General features: G+C 47.6%; 1 protein-coding gene across 1 annotated transcript in view; it reads right to left on the bottom strand.

Annotated features, from left to right (window-relative positions):
* Nucleotides 1–248: 248 nt before the first annotated feature.
* Nucleotides 249–17,287, bottom strand: part of DSTYK (dual serine/threonine and tyrosine protein kinase) — a 47,073-nt gene continuing 30,034 nt past the window's right edge. The window contains exons 4-13 of the mRNA XM_028120259.2: nt 14,746–14,978; nt 14,261–14,344; nt 13,450–13,626; nt 12,515–12,644; nt 11,622–11,778; nt 11,047–11,179; nt 8,914–9,027; nt 7,362–7,476; nt 5,247–5,381; nt 249–4,645 (exon numbers count right to left, since the gene is read on the bottom strand). Coding sequence (XP_027976060.1) covers nt 4,458–4,645; nt 5,247–5,381; nt 7,362–7,476; nt 8,914–9,027; nt 11,047–11,179; nt 11,622–11,778; nt 12,515–12,644; nt 13,450–13,626; nt 14,261–14,344; nt 14,746–14,978 — 1,466 coding nt within the window. The 3' untranslated portion in view covers nt 249–4,457. The remainder of the gene's footprint in view (nt 4,646–5,246; nt 5,382–7,361; nt 7,477–8,913; nt 9,028–11,046; nt 11,180–11,621; nt 11,779–12,514; nt 12,645–13,449; nt 13,627–14,260; nt 14,345–14,745; nt 14,979–17,287) is intronic.

Here is a 17,287-nt window from a genome sequence, read left to right as displayed (position 1 = left end):
TCATACACGAGCTCCCAATGCAGCAAGTCCGTGCTGAAGAGAAGCTGGGGAAAAGGGTGTGAATCCAGGAAAGGTTCTGAAAAATAAACTGCTCTCACCCTACTTGCTCCTCCCATCCTCCTGCCCCAGCCTCTGGTAGTGATAACGTCAAGCACCCAGAGATCCGGAGCAGTGTCCGGGGGAGTAAGGTGCTCCAGCATCCTTCTGTCCCCAGGAGGGAAGGGAAACAAAGCCAAAGGGAGGTGAACTTCAAACGTTAATGTGATCTTTATTCTACAGCACGTGTGGTATCTGTGCAACCCCACAAGGATACAGAACACTCTATAAAACCAAACCCAACCATCCAAAACGACACTAAAGATTTAACCCATAGGTATGACTCTTAAAAACACAACACAGTCTTGTTTGCCATATTATGGAAAGAGGCGGCACAGGGAGAGTGAAGGACTGAGGTTTGTGCCAAGGTAACTTCCTCTTGTTATTGCACTTTTATTCTACACACTTAGTATGTTACACTTTTATTAACACTGTAATAGACATTAGTCCTTTAAAACAAACAAAAATATTACATAAGGATAAAAGACAACACGCTGTCCAGACCGGTTTCCTTCTCAACCCTCTGAGTCGGATGGCCAGGTATTCCCATGGTCTCCACGTGCATCTCGACTGGACTGGATGTTAACAAAGCAGATGAAGTTAAAAATAAAACCCCTTTAAGAACAGCAGTGTTCCTCGCAACCTCCAAAGGAGTTTGCGATGCAAGTTTCTGAAGGTTGCTCCCTCCTCACCCACTTAAATACAGCACTAGCCCTAACCGCTTCCCCCCATATTTAGAAGGATAAAACCACTTTTTTCTTTTAAAGAAAAAGTGGGTTATATGATCCAGCAAATCCAGAAGTCAAACTTTGAAAACTCAAAGAAAGCAACTACTCTTTTGGCGAAGGACTCTTCAAGGGCCCTTTATCCTGCTGCGAAGTATGGGCTTCGGAGACTCCCTGATTAGCCAGATGAACAGCAAGCCTGCCTTCTCTCCAAAGCGAGGCCACAGGGGACCTCTGCCCCCTAAGTGCTACTATAATCACCGATCCCTCTTGGCTTCTCAGTGCTAAATAATAAGCCAAAAAAATAAAGTGTCATTCAGTGCAGTTACTACTTTGGAGCCCTGCCGCCCCAAACCCCCTCTCTCGTCGGTAAACAACTTCCAAGCCATCTTTGGCAGCTCAGCAAGGATGCACCAAAATGTACCGGAGAGCTGGCACGTACTGGGGGGAGTTCTACCGTTGCCCCCGTTTCCATCTGTGGCAGTAATATGTCCTTTCCTTCACTGTTTCCTTGAATTGTAGTGTTAAAAATTAGGAGAAGCTGCTACATAGGCTCTGTCCCCTTGAAACTGATGGAGTCACAAGTGATTCTCTTTGGTCTGGGAAGAACCCGCACAGCCCTCCTTCCTAGAGAAGTGGAAGGCTTGCTCCATCAATGAGCCACTCTTTATAAAGAGGGTCAAGGAACTAGGGCACGCCCGTGGAAACCTCAGCCAGACAAGCCTTCCCCAACTCATGCCAGACTGACCTCCCTGCCAGCTCCCTAGGCACAGGGTCAGCCGCTCCAGGGCCCCAGGCTCCGGGGTCCCAGGCTCCGCCATTTCTTGATTGCTCTGCAAGAAGGTCCCTCACTCAGTTCTGAAGTAACGCAAGTGACTGGACTTCAAGCGTGTTAAAAATGGCCAGGTGATCATTTTCAGGCTGGGGTAAGTTGCCCCAATGAAGTTGATTAGAAGGATGGAACACAGTAAGGGTAACCCGACCCATCTTTCCTCTTCCCCCAGCCACAATCTCACCTCACCACTTGGGAGCACATACAACCAAAGCTAGGAGGTAAAATCTTTAGGACTTTGGTCTTGTTGAGCCCGCTACAGTCCAAGTGCTCCCAGACTTCTTTGAATACCTAGTGTCTTCCCAAGTAATATACAGTACAGTACATTTCATGGCATTCCATCACTTTAATAATAATGGATGCCAAGGAACAAAGAATCCCAAATTAGCTGACAATGTTATAAAACAGAAGCAAAGTATGCATATGTTGTATATATGTATTCCCGCACTCAGCCCGCTGAGTGTTCAAACAACACCTCCAAATATCTCCACGTGGACTTTGGCTGGCCTGGAGATCTTCCGGAATATCTTGCACCTTTTCTCAAAATGCTTTTTTTGTAATGCATTGTTAACACAACTACTGTCTCACTTAGCATTGGTCTCTCCCATCCTCCCTTCTCACTCAGGCAAAAAATGTGGGAATCTGCTGGGAAACTGGTGCCTGGGAGCAGATTAAGCTGCGGGAAGGGGACAAACTGAAAAGGGCCACTGGGTAGAGGACCCCCCCCCCCAGCCCCTGCCTGAATGGGGGGAGGGACTAAGACTTCGGAAGAATGTTAGGAATGCGGCTTCCACAGCATAAGCACGGACTCCTGATTTGAGCTGGAGTAAAGGAAGACTCTCTGGGAAAGGGAACTATAGAAGACCTTTCCTGAAATTTCGTACAGAACAGACTGATTTTTCGGCAGGTAGACACTATTCACCTCTCCTTTTTAAACTTGAAAATCTGGCTTCCTGGAAGCCCCAACATAGTCCCCAGGAGGACAAACAAGTTAATGCAGACAAGAATAGAGTGGACTTGAAGAAGTAAAGCTATAAATGGCTGTTAACAATTCTAAAAGATCTACTGAACATTCCACCAGAACAAGGCTGGAGCTCACACAGAACCCAAAGACACTGGGTCGGTCACTTTACTGTTTGCAAGTAAAAAGGTTCTTAGCACTATACGGAGTTTCTAAAAGGCTCCAAGTGCTTGGAGGCTTACTACGCTCAAGTGTATCATCATCAGAGCCCAGCAGAGTCAAAGAGTGAAAACTGAACTTTAAGAGTTATATGAAAATTTTCTTGTAGATGACATTTACACTCTATTAATGTTGAAGAGGTCATTCTCTCAGAAACAACCCTACAAAATTCTAGCAGCAAGTCTGCCCATTTCCTTACACACCTACTCAGGGACCTGCTTCACGGACTTGGGGGCCAGGCACAGGGGAGAGACCAGAGTGCTTGGAAATTAGGCAGATGGACAGAGGCTACTGACCTCCACTGTCTATTCCTTCACCCACCTGGTGTTCTAAATCAAATGGACCATCTTGGTTGAGCGGGGCTTTAAGTCAAGATCTGAGATGCATCAACATGTAAATTGTTCCCCTCCAGAATTTCTCCACTTAGGCACACTTCCTGACACACGCTCCAAAAGCCCACCAGCACGCCTCCCAGCTGAAGGGGAGGGGAACCGTCCCAGACGCACACACACAGATGTGAGAGGCACACACAGAGCTACAAAAAGCATTCTCTTTCATCTGGTGCTTTCCTTCTTACGTTATATTCAAAATAAAGTAAAATGAAGGGACAAGTTGCAAAAGAAATCTCAGTTAAAAAGCTCACTGATGGAATTTAAAAACAGTGTGTTAGATTCAAACACAAAAATGGGAATTTTTGATTCTTCTAAGTTTTAGAAACAACCTGGTATCCTTCTAGTAGGTTTGCAGGGAAGCCCACGGCCTCCAGATCACTGCCCACATCTCCGGTCTCACCAGTTACTCCGTACCGGTCAGTTTTACTCAGATACCATGTTAACTGGAATTTCCCCATCTTGAGACCAAAAAGGGGGGAAAAAAATCAAGACCAAAGGGAAGAAGAAGAGATTCTATCCTGGGGTTAGCAGTAACTCAAAATCCAATCACATATGTATACATATACATATGTGTACACATTTTTTTTTCTTTCTGTGGCCTCTTGGTGATGTAACCGTGACACCCACCCCCAGTAGTCAGTCCTATAAATGTAAACATGCTGGCACTAAAAGGAACAGACAGCTCTGTTTCTAGCTCCCTCACTGGGGCCTCTGACCTCTGCAACCTGAGATCCGGGTGCAGGGAGCAGCAAGTTGCTGTTTTGCTCCTATGTTCTCACAATCCCGGAACTTAGTTCAAATTTCCTAAGGGTCCCGACGACGGGATAGAACCAAACTATTCCTAGCTAGAGCCCAAATTATGAAAATTATAGTTTTTAATACTATCGCCACTGCAGTGCCCCGCCTGTCTTAGCAACATACAGTGAACAGACAATTGGTACATTTGCCTCCTTTTCAGTACTGAGGCTGGAACATTGCATTCTTCGGCGTTTACATGTCCTAGACAATCTTTTGCTAACAGGATGGCTTGGGGCATCAGTGAGGTGCTTAACACGCCCCACAGCCAGCCAACTCTTCACTATCCGGGAGGCATCGCTGCCTGGGAAGGTCTCAAGCTGCCCAGCAAGCATCAGTTCCCTCGGGAGCTCTCTGAATAAATGTCAAATTCTTCCCATGGCCAAAAGGTGAGGGGAAGGAAAGAAATAGAGAGTAAAGGAGAAAGGTCTTTGCTTTCAAGTAGAATCATCGAGTCCTCTGTTTGGCCGCTCAGAATTTGACTTGCATAGCCGGTCCATGATGCCCTGGAGCATGGGCTGGACGATGCCCAAGAGAGGTCTCTGAGAGGGGTCCCCATCCCAGCAGGCCTCCATCAACTGCCAGCACTCCTCGTCAAACACAGGAAGACGCTCTGGCCGGGCCCCTGGAGAAAGGCACATGGAAACAAAGCCAGAGTCAGGGAGAGGGCCCGTGCCACGATGAGGCCTGACCAGCTCACAGACTAATCACCCAGGCGGGGCTCAGGAGTTCTGGCTTCAACCGCAAACACTGAGGTCAGAACCTAGTAGTAACTGTGACAACAAATTGGAATGCACTGGCATAGGAAGTTGAAGAATTGGAAGTGTTCAAGAAAAAAGCCTTCTTGAAACAGTTCAGTACAGGGGTGCCTGGGTGGCTCGGTTGGTTAAGCGTCTGCCTTCAGCTCAGGTCATGATCCCGGGGTCCTGGGATCAAGCCCCACATCGGGCTCCCGGCTCAGTAGAGAACCTCCTTCTCCCTCTACCTCTGTCTGCCGCTCTGCCTACTTGTGCTCTCTGTCAAATAAATAAAATATTGAAAAAGAAAGGGAAAGGGAAAGAGAAAGGAAAGAAAGAAAAACAATTCAGTACAGTACTGCCTGAAAGCAAAGGCCTGACTTCAGTGTCTTTCCTGGATTCCGTGACGGTATGTGGTCCTGCTGCTCTCAGTGGTGGTGGTGGTGGGGCGGTGGGGGGTCAGGACAAGGTAGGACTTGTGGCTCTTACCTCTCCGCACATTGTTCCAGAGATGGTCTTTGCTGGCACACCTCTCAAATGCTTCAGGGAGCTTGACAGAGCCCGAGCAGATATACCAGAAGAGAATGCCAAAGGCGTAGACATCGACGGAATTATCGTACTTCCCTGGAGCGAGAAGGGTCGAGACAGTGAGCCAGGGAGAGAGAGCGACTGCATCCCCGCTCACAGGGTCTGCAGAGGTCTCCACACCTTTTTTCCGAAAGCTTTTAACATCCATTGCCTACCCTAAGAACCCTGATTGGCAGGACCGTTTACAACGCCCATCTTACTACACCCAAAACCACAGCACCGGGAGGGTAGTGCTAGACAACAGGAGAGCGAGGCTAGAGCCTGACAAAGAAGGAGGACAGGCCTTTGATTCTGATGGAACAGCCAAAACGATTCATCCTGAAAGGTCGGATTAGGGAAATAAGGTTGGGAAACAGGTGGGTGGGTAGATTGGAACCAGAACGTAAAGATCTTAAAAGTCCGACAGAAAAGTCTCGATTCAATGGACAGCAGGAAGTCCCTTATGTTTTAGGGCAGCAGGTGACACGAAGAATGTATTTTGGAAGATTCTTCTGTCAGCAATAGGACTGCAGAGAAACAATCCAGGGAAATGAAATATGAAGTCGCCAAAGGAAAACAAAAGCAGTGGCAATAGAACTTCTTTAGGAAGTAAATCTAGAAGAGAAACGCTGCGTGCGCGCTTGGCTGCGCTGTGGGTCCAGCTAACCCCAATCTTTCCATGCCCGACTCCGCGGAGGGCCGGGGGCAGCCCTGTGCGCGAGGCTAACGAGCGGAGGCCGTGCAGGTCGCCGATTCCAGCTCTTCCCCGCGCGGCCGAGGGGCCTGCCGTGACCTTCGCATCTGCCTCGGCAAACGCCACAACCATGCCCCGTCCGTGAGGCTCGAGCCCTCGGGTCCTCGCCCGGCCCTTCCTTGCTATTGGTCGCAGGTGTTCGGTTGATCACACGATCTTGCCCGCTCCCCCCGCCCCCCCCCCGAGCTGCCCTGGCACCCGACACACCACTAGCAGCCTGCTCGTGGACAGGAGCCCCACTGCTTTGCCCACTCGAACCCCTCCACCTCCTGCTGCTAAGCTAACCTTCCGCGAACATGTTTTCTGCCCGCGCCTGCGCACAAGCTCAAGTTCCTCACGGCCCCCACACTGAGCCTTCGCTCCTCCGCGCGGAGTTCAAGCTCAGAGCATTTCATCTCCAGCCTTGTCTGCTGTTAACTCCCCACGTGGATTTCCTTCCTGTCATGCTGATGCTGCAATTTTCCTACTTCCCTTTCCTCAGCCTCCAGAACGTTCTCTCCTTCGTGACACATGGTTAGATTCTAGAGCCAGAAAAACCTAGATTCCAATCCCAGCTCCATCAACTCTAGTGTTTTGGGGTGGCTTTCTGAAGTTCACCAATCTGGACTCGACTTTATCTGTGACGTGGCCATAAAAATGCATCACCATCACCACAGAAGGGCCGTGAGTATTAAATGGAACAAAATATATGAAAAAGCATACTCATGCTGCCCAGCTCAAAAAACACACTTCCTACAGGTTCCCTTCCCACAGACCAATTTTTCCAGACCTGACTCAAGTTCTACCCAACATCTCACTTCTACCACAAAAGTCAAACATTTCAACCTTCCTTTATCACCTGTCTGAACACCAACGTCACATTAGGTGGCACCCATTTTAGTGCCTTGTCACATGCTGTCCTATACTGCTTCCTAATTATCCTACCTCTCTCAGTGCATCTCTGTCATCTGCAAGTTCCTTAATGATCAGGGCCAACTCCCGGCATATAGAAAGCATTCAATCAGTATTTACTGATCAACCAATTGGCTGATTATGGCAATTACAGCGCGAACAGCTAGAGAAACCTGCACAAGAAGACCTGGTGTCTCCTGTGTGCATTTTTCCTTCTCCCCGCTCTACCTCTTCCCTTCGACCTGCTCTGCCTTAGGTCTCCCTCCTCTGCTTCTCCCTTGCCTGCACCAGATCTGCCAGGAGTACTTGTGGATACTACTCAGCCCAAGGGGTAGCCCTCAGGGTTAAAGTACGGAGCCCTGCTGAAGCCCACTCCCTGCCCCATGGCTTACCTGTGAAAAGTTCAGGGGCCATATGGATTGGCGTCCCCACAATGCTGCCTGACATCATGGCCTCTGGCTTGCAGAATCCTAAGTCAGTGATCTTGGCACGGTTCTGCTTGTCCAGCTGCCAACAAAGCAGGGTGAGAGTGAGCCTGCGTCAGATCCTGCACACAGCACTCAGATGCACACTCAAGCTCAGAAGCAGGTGTCCTCCTTCAAGTAGCACTTAATCAAGCCTCCCTGTCTCCAGATTTGTTCCCACTCCTGCCTTCTTCCCAGACTGTCAGCAACCTGGATGGCAGGGGCTATCTTCTTCGCCTTTGTATACCTCGCCCTTAGCGTAGTGCCTGGCACATCGCAGAAACTTAGTAAGTCTTGGAAGAATGAATAAAGTGAAAGACACCGAGGAAAGTATTTCAGTTCCTGATGATTGTCCTCGGACCTCCAGACCCCAGGGCAGAAAGTCACGAAGGAAGAAGGCTGAGGTCCTCTGGTCAGCTGAGGAGAGTTGCTTGGATTCCCTGCAGTTTCCTTTCCTAAAGGTCCAAGAGAATAAATCTGTGCCTCATTTGACTACTGATAAGCCTCTCAGGTTTCAGCCTATGACTTTAGGGCAACCTCTCCCCTCCCCCACACCACTGCCATCTTTCTATGTATCATGTCTGTTGCCAGAGACACCCTGATGGTACCCAATACAGCTTCAAGAGGAGCGGCTCAGAAGGTTCTTTAGAACTGAGATACCAGGACTGCTGGGTTCATGATCACCTTCTCTTTGACGGTGCATTTACCCATCTAAGCCCTTATCCAGCACCTCTGACCAAACCCTAAACAACAACCAGACCTGGAATCCTCAAAAACATCACAAAAGCAAAAAAGGGCAGAAGGACTATTCTAGATTAAAGGAGGACAGGAAAACATGACAACAAAGTACCCCGTCTGATCCCTGGAGTGACCCTGGATCAAACCAGCAAACAAACGGACTGTGTCTGAGTAACTGGGAAATGTTAATATAAACTGTTTATTAACTAACAGTATTGTATTGATGTTAAATTTCTTTGGTGTGATAATAGCATTTTTATTACACAGAAAAATGTCCTTTATAGGAGATACGAGCTCAAGTATTTAGGAGTACTGTGCTATCTGTAACTTACTTTCCTATAGTTGAGTAAAAAAGTGTGTGTGTGTGTGTGTGTGTGTGTGTGTGCACGTGCGTGTGAGAGAGAGAGAGAGACTGAGGAACAGAGAGAGATGAACCCCAGAGAAAGAGAACATGAATCCGGATGAACGGTATGTGGGTCTCCATCGGACCACTCTGTTCTGTACGTTTACATGTTCCCAACAGTGTCGGCAGAAAAAACTTTAAGCAACAGAAGCTTGGTCTAGGAGGCAGCCTGACACTCCCCAAGCCTTACGTCCAAGATGCCATCAACCTATCTGCTGTCAACTCCAGTGCGTTCTTGGCAGGCGCACCCCGTGAGCCCACTCACATGTAGGCGGACCCTCGGACAGCCACTTAAGCCACAGAGGCAGGGCGTTATCTCGGGGAAACAGCTCTACTTACCAGGACATTTTTTAGCTTGATATCACGGTGCACGAGTCCCTGGCTGTGCAGGAAGCGGATCCCTTCCACCACATCTAGTGCTATCTGCAGACGGGTCTCCAGCGTCAGCCCAGCCTTGGGGAGACAAAAGGGCTCACTCGTCACTAACAAGACAACTCCTCAGTCCAGCGTGCTTAAACCCACTAAGAGCTCCTTCTGCGGGGCACTGCGAGGCAGCCGGTGCTGGGGCACACAGAGGACAAGGGCAGAGAAGCAGGCGGGAAGAAAGGAAGAGGAAAGCAGTTAGAAGGAAGCCAAGGGAAAGCAAGGAAGGACAAGCTGTGAGGCCTGATAACACCCCTCGGAGGCCGCATGCAGTGGCCGGATGACCCCACATGGCACTAGAGGTGGCGCAGGCCAACACCTGGAGGCATGAGCTCATTTCCAAGCCCTGAACAGACCCTGGAACTGCCCTTGAGGCTCAAAGTAGTTCTAGGTCTCGGGGTGCCTGGCCGGCTCAGTCGGTAGAGCATGTGACTCTTGATCTCAGGGTTGTGAGTTCCAGCCCTGTGTTGGGCGTAGAGATTATTTTTAAAAAGTTAAAAAATAAAAGTATTAGAAAAAAAAAAAAAGGATTTCTAGGTCTCTCGGGCAGACTGCCTTCCACTGCTTTGTAGGCCTGGTTAGCCCAGGTTTGGCTTTAAGGATTCAAATATCAAAGTCATTCATCTTACTTTTACCATGCCTCCAACTTAGGGCCTCTTGAATTCCAGAGAACATTACATCACTCATCCAGAAGTTCAGCCCACTTGTGGGAAAGCATCAGACAGTGCTGAGCCTAACTCCTCTGAAATGAAGAGGGAGAGCCAGTAGGAGAGTCATTTCCTCCACCCTACTGATTTCTCATGGCTCTTGCAATCATTTCTAAGGATTCCCGTCTTCTATCCAGAAGCTTCCAGGTAATCTGTGAGAAGGGACCTACCCAGATACTCAATGATTAGCTTCCCCCGTCCCACTCTGCCCCCATGTAGGGACCAGACAAAGGAACGTCTCCATGTCCCTTGTGGTTGCTTTGGGTGCGGGAAATTCGACATCCATCTGAGGGTACTTCACCTTCACTCAAAATCTTTCAACAGCGGGGCGCCCGGGTGGTTCAGTTGTTAAGAGTCTGCCTTCAGCTCAGGTCGTGATCCCAGGGTCCTGGGATTGAGCCCCTCATCGGGCTCCCTGCTCAGCAGGAGGCCTGCTTCTCCTTCTCCCACTCCCCCTGCTTGTGTTCCTGCTCTCACTATCTCTCTATCTGTCAAATAAATAAATAAAAATCTAAAAAAAAAATATTTCAACAGCATTTCATGATGTACAATGAAATTTGAATTCTATGGAAATTCTTAATTTTGGTGTTCTGTACTTTCTTCTCAACATTTTTTTGCACATCATGCCCCTCTATTCCCAGACAGCTGTTCCAACATACTAGTGTCCTTCAAATTCTCTGGGCATTATGCTATTCCTTCCTGCTGGGACAGCCTCTTCCTTCTACCTGCCCAAATTTTACCCATCAAGGTGGATTTATCACACTCAAACACCAAATCTTAATGAAATATTCACCAACAGCAAGTCTCTTAAAAGCTTCTAGCAATTGCACTTTTTTTTTTTTAAGTAAGCTCTATGCCCAACATGGGACTTGAACTCAGGACCCCAAGATCAAGAGTCACATGCTCTCCCGACTGAGTCAGTCATGTGTCCCTCGCAATTACACTTTTTGATATCCCCTTATGGTGCTTAACACAGGGTCTTGTACAAAGTAGTCACGAATAAATATTTGTTGACTAAACAAACACTGGCTGTATCCATCAAGAGCAAAAAAAGAGGAAAAACAGCAAAGTTACAGGACACCTTTCTGCTCTTCTGAGTCATCTAGATTTTTACCACCACCACAAGAGGTAAAAGTGGTACTCTAGATATAAACTGGGCCAAAAAATCGATTCTGAGAAATGTTTAAGGTTTTTTGGAAGTAAGGGTAATAAAGCTTGATTATTGCCCAAAAATGTCCTGTGAAAGCCAGAAGGTCTGGATGAACAGGAACAGAAGACAGGCCGGAGAGGACCCTGCGGGTGTGGCTGCCGGCGGCGCCGCAGCCCCCTCTTCCTGCCTCACCTTCAGCCCAGTGTAGAGGTCCCGGCGCAGCCTCTCCATGATGAGCAGCACGGCGACGCTGGAGCCCCCGCCATAGCCGTAGTCGATGACCGAGCCGTGCAGATCCACCAAGCGCTCGTGCTTCGGCAGAGACCTGGTGCGAACGAGAGAGGCCGGGGCTGCAACGCTCCGGCTCCAATCGCGACAGCGTGCTGCCACATAGGCAGGAGTCCCCTGAGACCGCTCTTGTCCAGGGCCGGACGTCATGGCCCTCAGTGCAGAGGGAGGGCCAAGAGAATGGCCCCTCTAACAAGGAGTCGGAATTACGGAATCTGAAGACTGACAGGCCTTCAGGACTAAGAAGTCAAACGGAAGGCAGAGTCTGAGAAATTGGGATGGGAGGGAGAGGGAAGAGACCACGAAGGCCTGCAAGAGAGCACATTTCTGGGCCCAACACGGGAACACTGGCTACAACATCTGCGGACACAGGCACGGAGAGGCACGGCGTGCTGTAGCTCTTGGTACAAAATTCGTACCAGGCTTCTGGCTTCTTCTCTGGATCTTCTCCCATAGAGATGAATGACAGGAGAACCTACCTCATGTAGTGGAACTCCAAAGCCAGGTCATTCCAGTGCTTCTCATCCGGAGGGACGACCGACTTGAGGGCACAAGGGAAGTGTCCTCCCCAGTTGTCACACAGGTACACCACACCATACTGGCCCCGGCCTAGCTCCTGTCCCAGTTTAGGTTTACCTATCAAGTATGGACACAGAGATAAGGCAGGAGGAATGAGAACTTGCTGGGCAACCTCCCTAAGACTCTTAGACATGCAGGGCACCTGGCTGGCTTGGTCAGTGGAGCACGTGACTCTTGATCTCAGGGTTGTGGGTTCGAGCCCCACAGTGGGTGTACAGATTACTTAAAAATAAAATCTCGAAGACTGCAGATTAAAAAATATATAAAATCTCTTGTTAAAAAAAAAGATTTTTAGGGTGCTTGGGTGGCTCAGTTAAGCATCTTCTTTTGGCTCAGGTCATGATCCTGGGGTCCTGCGATCGTGCCCCACGTCAGGCTCCCTGCTCAGCTGGGAGTCTGCTTCTCACTTTGCCCTTGTCCCCCGCTCGTGCTCTCTTGCTTGCTCTCTCTCTCCAACAAATAAATAAAATCTTAAAAAAAAAAAAAAAAGATTCTTAGATGTGGACCTAGGAGTAGGAAGTCGTAATTATGCTGGGGGGAGAAATTCTGATACTACTGGAAACTAGTAGAAAGTAACCTAACTGCTCCGATTTAAATAAACTTCAGTCATCTTGTCTGAACTGTATAAATAGCAGGACCAAACAGACTTTAGGAATTCAAAAACACATCAGGGGGTGCTGAGGCAGCTTTGCAAGGAAGCAGCTTTAGACACTGGGATTCTCCAAGGTAGAACAGGAGAATGTCAGGTATCCAGAACCTTCTTCCCATCTACTTGGGAAAAACAAGGACTCACGATGCAGCAAGACATCCTGTAAAGAACGGCTTTCCAAAGAAAGGCGAGCCAGGCGTGGGGCATGATCTTTCCGAACCTTCAACCACAGATCCTCTGTTTTCTCCAACCGGCCTGAGTGGCCAGCTTCTAGCTGGGAGGGAAACAGAAAAAAGTCATGTGACTTATCAAGTCCCCAGCTTGGCTTCCTCACCTATTATATGGGGTAATAACAGCTACCTCCTAAGGTAACTATGAGAGTTACACAAGACGTTTGTAACGTGACTGGTACACAGTGAACTCTTGGTAAGCAATAACTGTTCCTCCTGGATGCATACCCACATCTCTGCACCCCACACTCTACACACACATACACACACATGAACGCACATCCACCCCAAGGGGACAAGCAGATGTCACATAACTGTGAACCAGTATGACAGTTACAAAGTCATCCTTTTTCTGACTCATTCCTAAAATACTAAATAACTTAAATAAAATTCCTACCCCCTTTTTTTAAAGATTTTATTTATTTATTTGACAGAGAGAGACACAGCGAGAGAGGAAACACAAGCAGGGGGAGTGGGAGGGGAAGAAGCAGGCTTCCCGCGAGCAGGGAGCCCGATGCGGGGCTCGATCCCAGGACCCAGGGATCATGACCTGAGCCGAAGGCAGACGCTTAACAACTGAGCCACCCAGGCGCCCAAAATTCCTACCCCTTGATTTTCATTCCTCACTCAGTGAAATGGGGAGATATTAACTGAGTTCCCTCCATGTTCCCTGGAGTTAGAAAAATCTCCACATGAAAAATGTACCGATGAAAATTCCCATAATATTATCATTTAATAGCTAGGAAGAAAATAACCGGTAATTTTATAAAAATTATATGAAGAGCAGTGGGCAAAATATTCCCCAGAGGGTAGATTCCTCTCTCTCTCTCTCTCTTCCCACACACCCACCTGCCGCAAGGAGGCTGCAAACGCTTCGTGAGAACTGTTGAGCCGGGTCCGGAACTGGCTACAGATGCTCTTGGCCAACTTGGAGGCGCTGAGGCTCTCGATGGCTTCCTGGGCTACCTTTCTCTTCCATTCCAGCGTGATGGCAGGTGGGCTCACCCATGTGATGCGCTGTATGATCTGCAGGATGAGGTCAGTGAGAACACTCAAGGGTGGGAGACAGGAACCACCAGAAAGAACCAACAACCCTTCCCCTTGGGGCTAGCCACTAGTTAGGAGCAGGCTGTGAAGAAAGGAGCCACGTGATGGCTAAGATCCCTCTCCCATTCCATCGACCTCAGAATCAGGGCTCAGACCAAGGGAAAGCATCAAGGAACACTAGGCCCAGTCTACGTGCTCACAAGCCCTCACCATGTACAGTTAGTGCCAGGGGTGCCTGAGAATTCTCTTTCTGAACTCAGTATGGAAAAAGAGCCACATCAAATTCAGGAAAAGAAACCACACAAATGGCCTCTGGCAACAAAGCCTGGGTCTGAGAAAACATTTAAGCTGGGAAAAAGGAATACGAAGAAGCTGGTGAAGGAGAGCTTTATGGCTGCATAAAATTTCATTTAAACGCACTATTTTAAGCGTTAAAGGGGCACTGCTCCTTATTATTTCAGAATAGGCACAAATCAGAACTCTCCCAGGCAGACAAACCAGGACAAATGGCCACCCTACACCAACAGAATATCCTAGACATCAGTCGCTTTTAGTGACTAAGGTTCATCTGAGCCAACGAGGGGCGGAAAATGTTTCTCTACGGAAGCTCCACCTGTTTGATTTGCTCCCATAGCATCCTTGTAACCGAGGACCCTGAGTGAAACGTAACTTCAACGTGATAGGCGGCATTTAAGATCTGAAAGAGAACACACAAAAGAAAATCAAGATGCCCTGAGCAGAGTGGCCGATTAAAAAATGTGATAAATATTTACTTAAAGCACAGAGTCCTGTTTCAAGGTTCCCAAATATATCCTTCCATAAACGTGCAGAGTCTCCATGGGTTGATCATCTGTTTTGTGACTCTTTGGGCCCCTTTACTTACATCTTCACCGTCCTGCGTGTTGCCTTAACTGCGATTTTGCAGTTCACAAGCATCTCCGATGGGTAGGGGTCATGTGATGGGAAAACTAAATAAAATTCCAACCAGATGGGCAAAGTGGTGAAAGGGAAATTCTTAGCTAGCTTGAGGTCAGGCTTGCGTGTGGGCTCTGTTTCCTGTGTTATCTGTGATGTGGTGTCTAACTGGTCTTCGAGTACCTGTTTGAGATAATTACTGGTGATGTGAACAGAGATGTCCTGGGACTTCTCCAGGCTCTGCAGACAGCGTTCCAGGGTCCCGACGAAGCTCTCACGCAGGTAATCCACTGAGCTGATCAGCTTGTTAGCCACTGCCTGATTGAGCCGGGAGATGATGAGCTCCTGGATCTGCCGGATGCAGCATTTGATTTCTCTGGTGCCCACTGCCTCTCCATTCTCAGGGACAATAACATCTATGGAGGCAGAGAGAGAAGCCAGCTGGCTGTGAGGGGAAGGGGCAGGCACTCAGAATAAAGGTCTCTCCCCATCAAAGCCAAGGAGCTGCCATGACTACGGCTATAAAACACATGGCTGGCTGGCGAACTCTGACCCTCAGCGTGATCCGGGGCCACACGGTCCTCTACTGCTAGGGCATCTAAGAATCCCGAGAGGGAGCAACTGTGTCCAGAATGAACCTATTGATTTTGTCAGCTTTTATGTCACATTTATAGGACAGGGGGAATATTTATTGAGTGCAGACAATTTGAGAGGCACCATAATTAGTATTTTATATATGTAATCGAATTTAATCCTCATGATAACTTTGTCAGGTGGGTATTACTGGCGATATTTTATAGATCAGGAAACAACCTCAAGGAGAGGACAGAGGGGGCACTGGGAAGGCGACGGTACAGTTAGGAAGGGCGACAGCCAGCACCTAAACCCCAGCTCAGGGACTGCCTTGGATCTTTGTAATATTTCACACTGCGGGACTCCTGGAAAAAGCCAAGAGTTGGGGATTTGATGCTAATCAATTACTAAATAAAAAGTAAGCCTGAAATGTTGTCGCCAACCTGCTACTACTTCCCAGAATTAGAAATCTGTTCTGCAAGTCAGAGGACAGAACTTAAGAGAAGACAAATTACCTGCAAAAACTCCACTCCTAAAAAGGCACTCTGATGTCTACTGTGGGAATTTAAATTGGTGCCACCTCTTTAGAGGAAATCTCATAATATCTACCAAAAAAATTTTTTTAACCTATCAAAATTTTAAACTAACCAACCAACAAACAAAAATATCTACATAGCCTTTGACCTAACTATTCTGCTTCTAGGAACTGTTTTTCTAGAAATATACCTTTACAAGCCCCAAAGATATGCATGTAAATGATAACGCAGTAGAGTTTGTAACAGCAAAAAAGAAAAAAGAAAGAATGAGCCTAAATGTCCATCAGTAGGGGTATAGTTGAATAAAATCAGGTACATCTATTAGAAGAAGACAAATCCATGTGTACATTTATGGGAAGATCTCTACGATATGAGTTCAGTGAAAAAGCAAGGGGCAGAAGAACACATGGAGGAAAACTAGGTGGCTGGAGGATAGTATCTTTATATCTCTGAGTGAAGTACTATGCATGTAGGTATTATCTTTAAAAAAAAAAGTATTTTCTAAAGTATATATGTAATGCATTACCTCTATTTTATTATTTTTTTAAGATTTTATTTGAGAGAAAGAGCGAGAGCACGCACATGCGCACGAGCAGGGGAAAGGGCAGAGGGAGAGGGACAAGTAGACTCCCCACTGAGGGGGGAGCCTGCCATGGGGCCTGATCCCAGGACCCGGAGATCATGACCTGAGCCCAAGTCAGACAGACGTTTAACCGCCTGAGCCACCCAGGTGCCCCACGTTACCTTTATTTTAAAACAAAAACCAATACCAGAAATCCAGCTCCTTAGGTTACGTGGTAGCTCTCTTCTAAATCTACTTACCATTGCCTCAAGGATCCCCAGAAAGAACTTAGAACAAGGTTAGTCCCATCTAATACACAGCTAACTCGGAAAGTGGCTTCACAAATCCACCATGTAGTTAACAGAGCCAGATGTCTGATGTACTTGTTCCCAGTTCCCCCTGCGTCTGTTGAACTAACCACTGCGTCCCAGGTACCAGACATGGTATCCCTGGCACATAATAAACAATCAAATATTTCACAGACTGCCCAACCTCCCTGCCCTGCCCCTTTTATCCTGTGCGCTATGATGCCGACGCTGATGCCCCAGCATCCTAAGTTGGTCAGGAACCTTCTTAGGATCTCCACTGCAAGTCCTCCCCACACTGGGAATTCACCAGAGTTACCTTTGCTCATCTTTAGAAAGACCTATAAGAAATAAAGCTTCCTGTGCTTGCTAAAGTGGACTCTGTTTCCTCTGTGTAAGTGTGACACAGCTATATACCAAAATTCACATACTCATTCAAACTCCCATGAGGTAGTGTACACATCTGTGTGAACTGCTGTAGGAGATATGATGATAAACAAGACCCTATTCTCCTTCCTCTCTCAGATTTTAGAAAACACTCAGAAGAACATAAACAATTGTAATAAAAGAAAATGAAATATGCCAGAAATTTCAGGTACGCATGAAATGCAGTGGGAGTTCAGATGGATGTGATATCTATTAGCTAAGAAAATTAAAGACACCTTCACGAAAGATGTTATTTAGAAGAAGCCTTGAAGGGTAGGTAGGATTTGGAAATTCACAAATAAAAGACTTTTTGGGTTTAGGGC

This window comes from Eumetopias jubatus, unplaced genomic scaffold, assembly GCF_037043125.1.
Source record: "Eumetopias jubatus isolate StellerSeaLion01/CBP00866 unplaced genomic scaffold, mEumJub1_p1.0 scaffold_12, whole genome shotgun sequence".
Lineage (NCBI taxonomy): Eukaryota > Metazoa > Chordata > Mammalia > Carnivora > Otariidae > Eumetopias > Eumetopias jubatus.
Note: the sequence above shows the minus strand (reverse complement) of the source record. Positions and strands in the feature narration are given on the sequence as shown.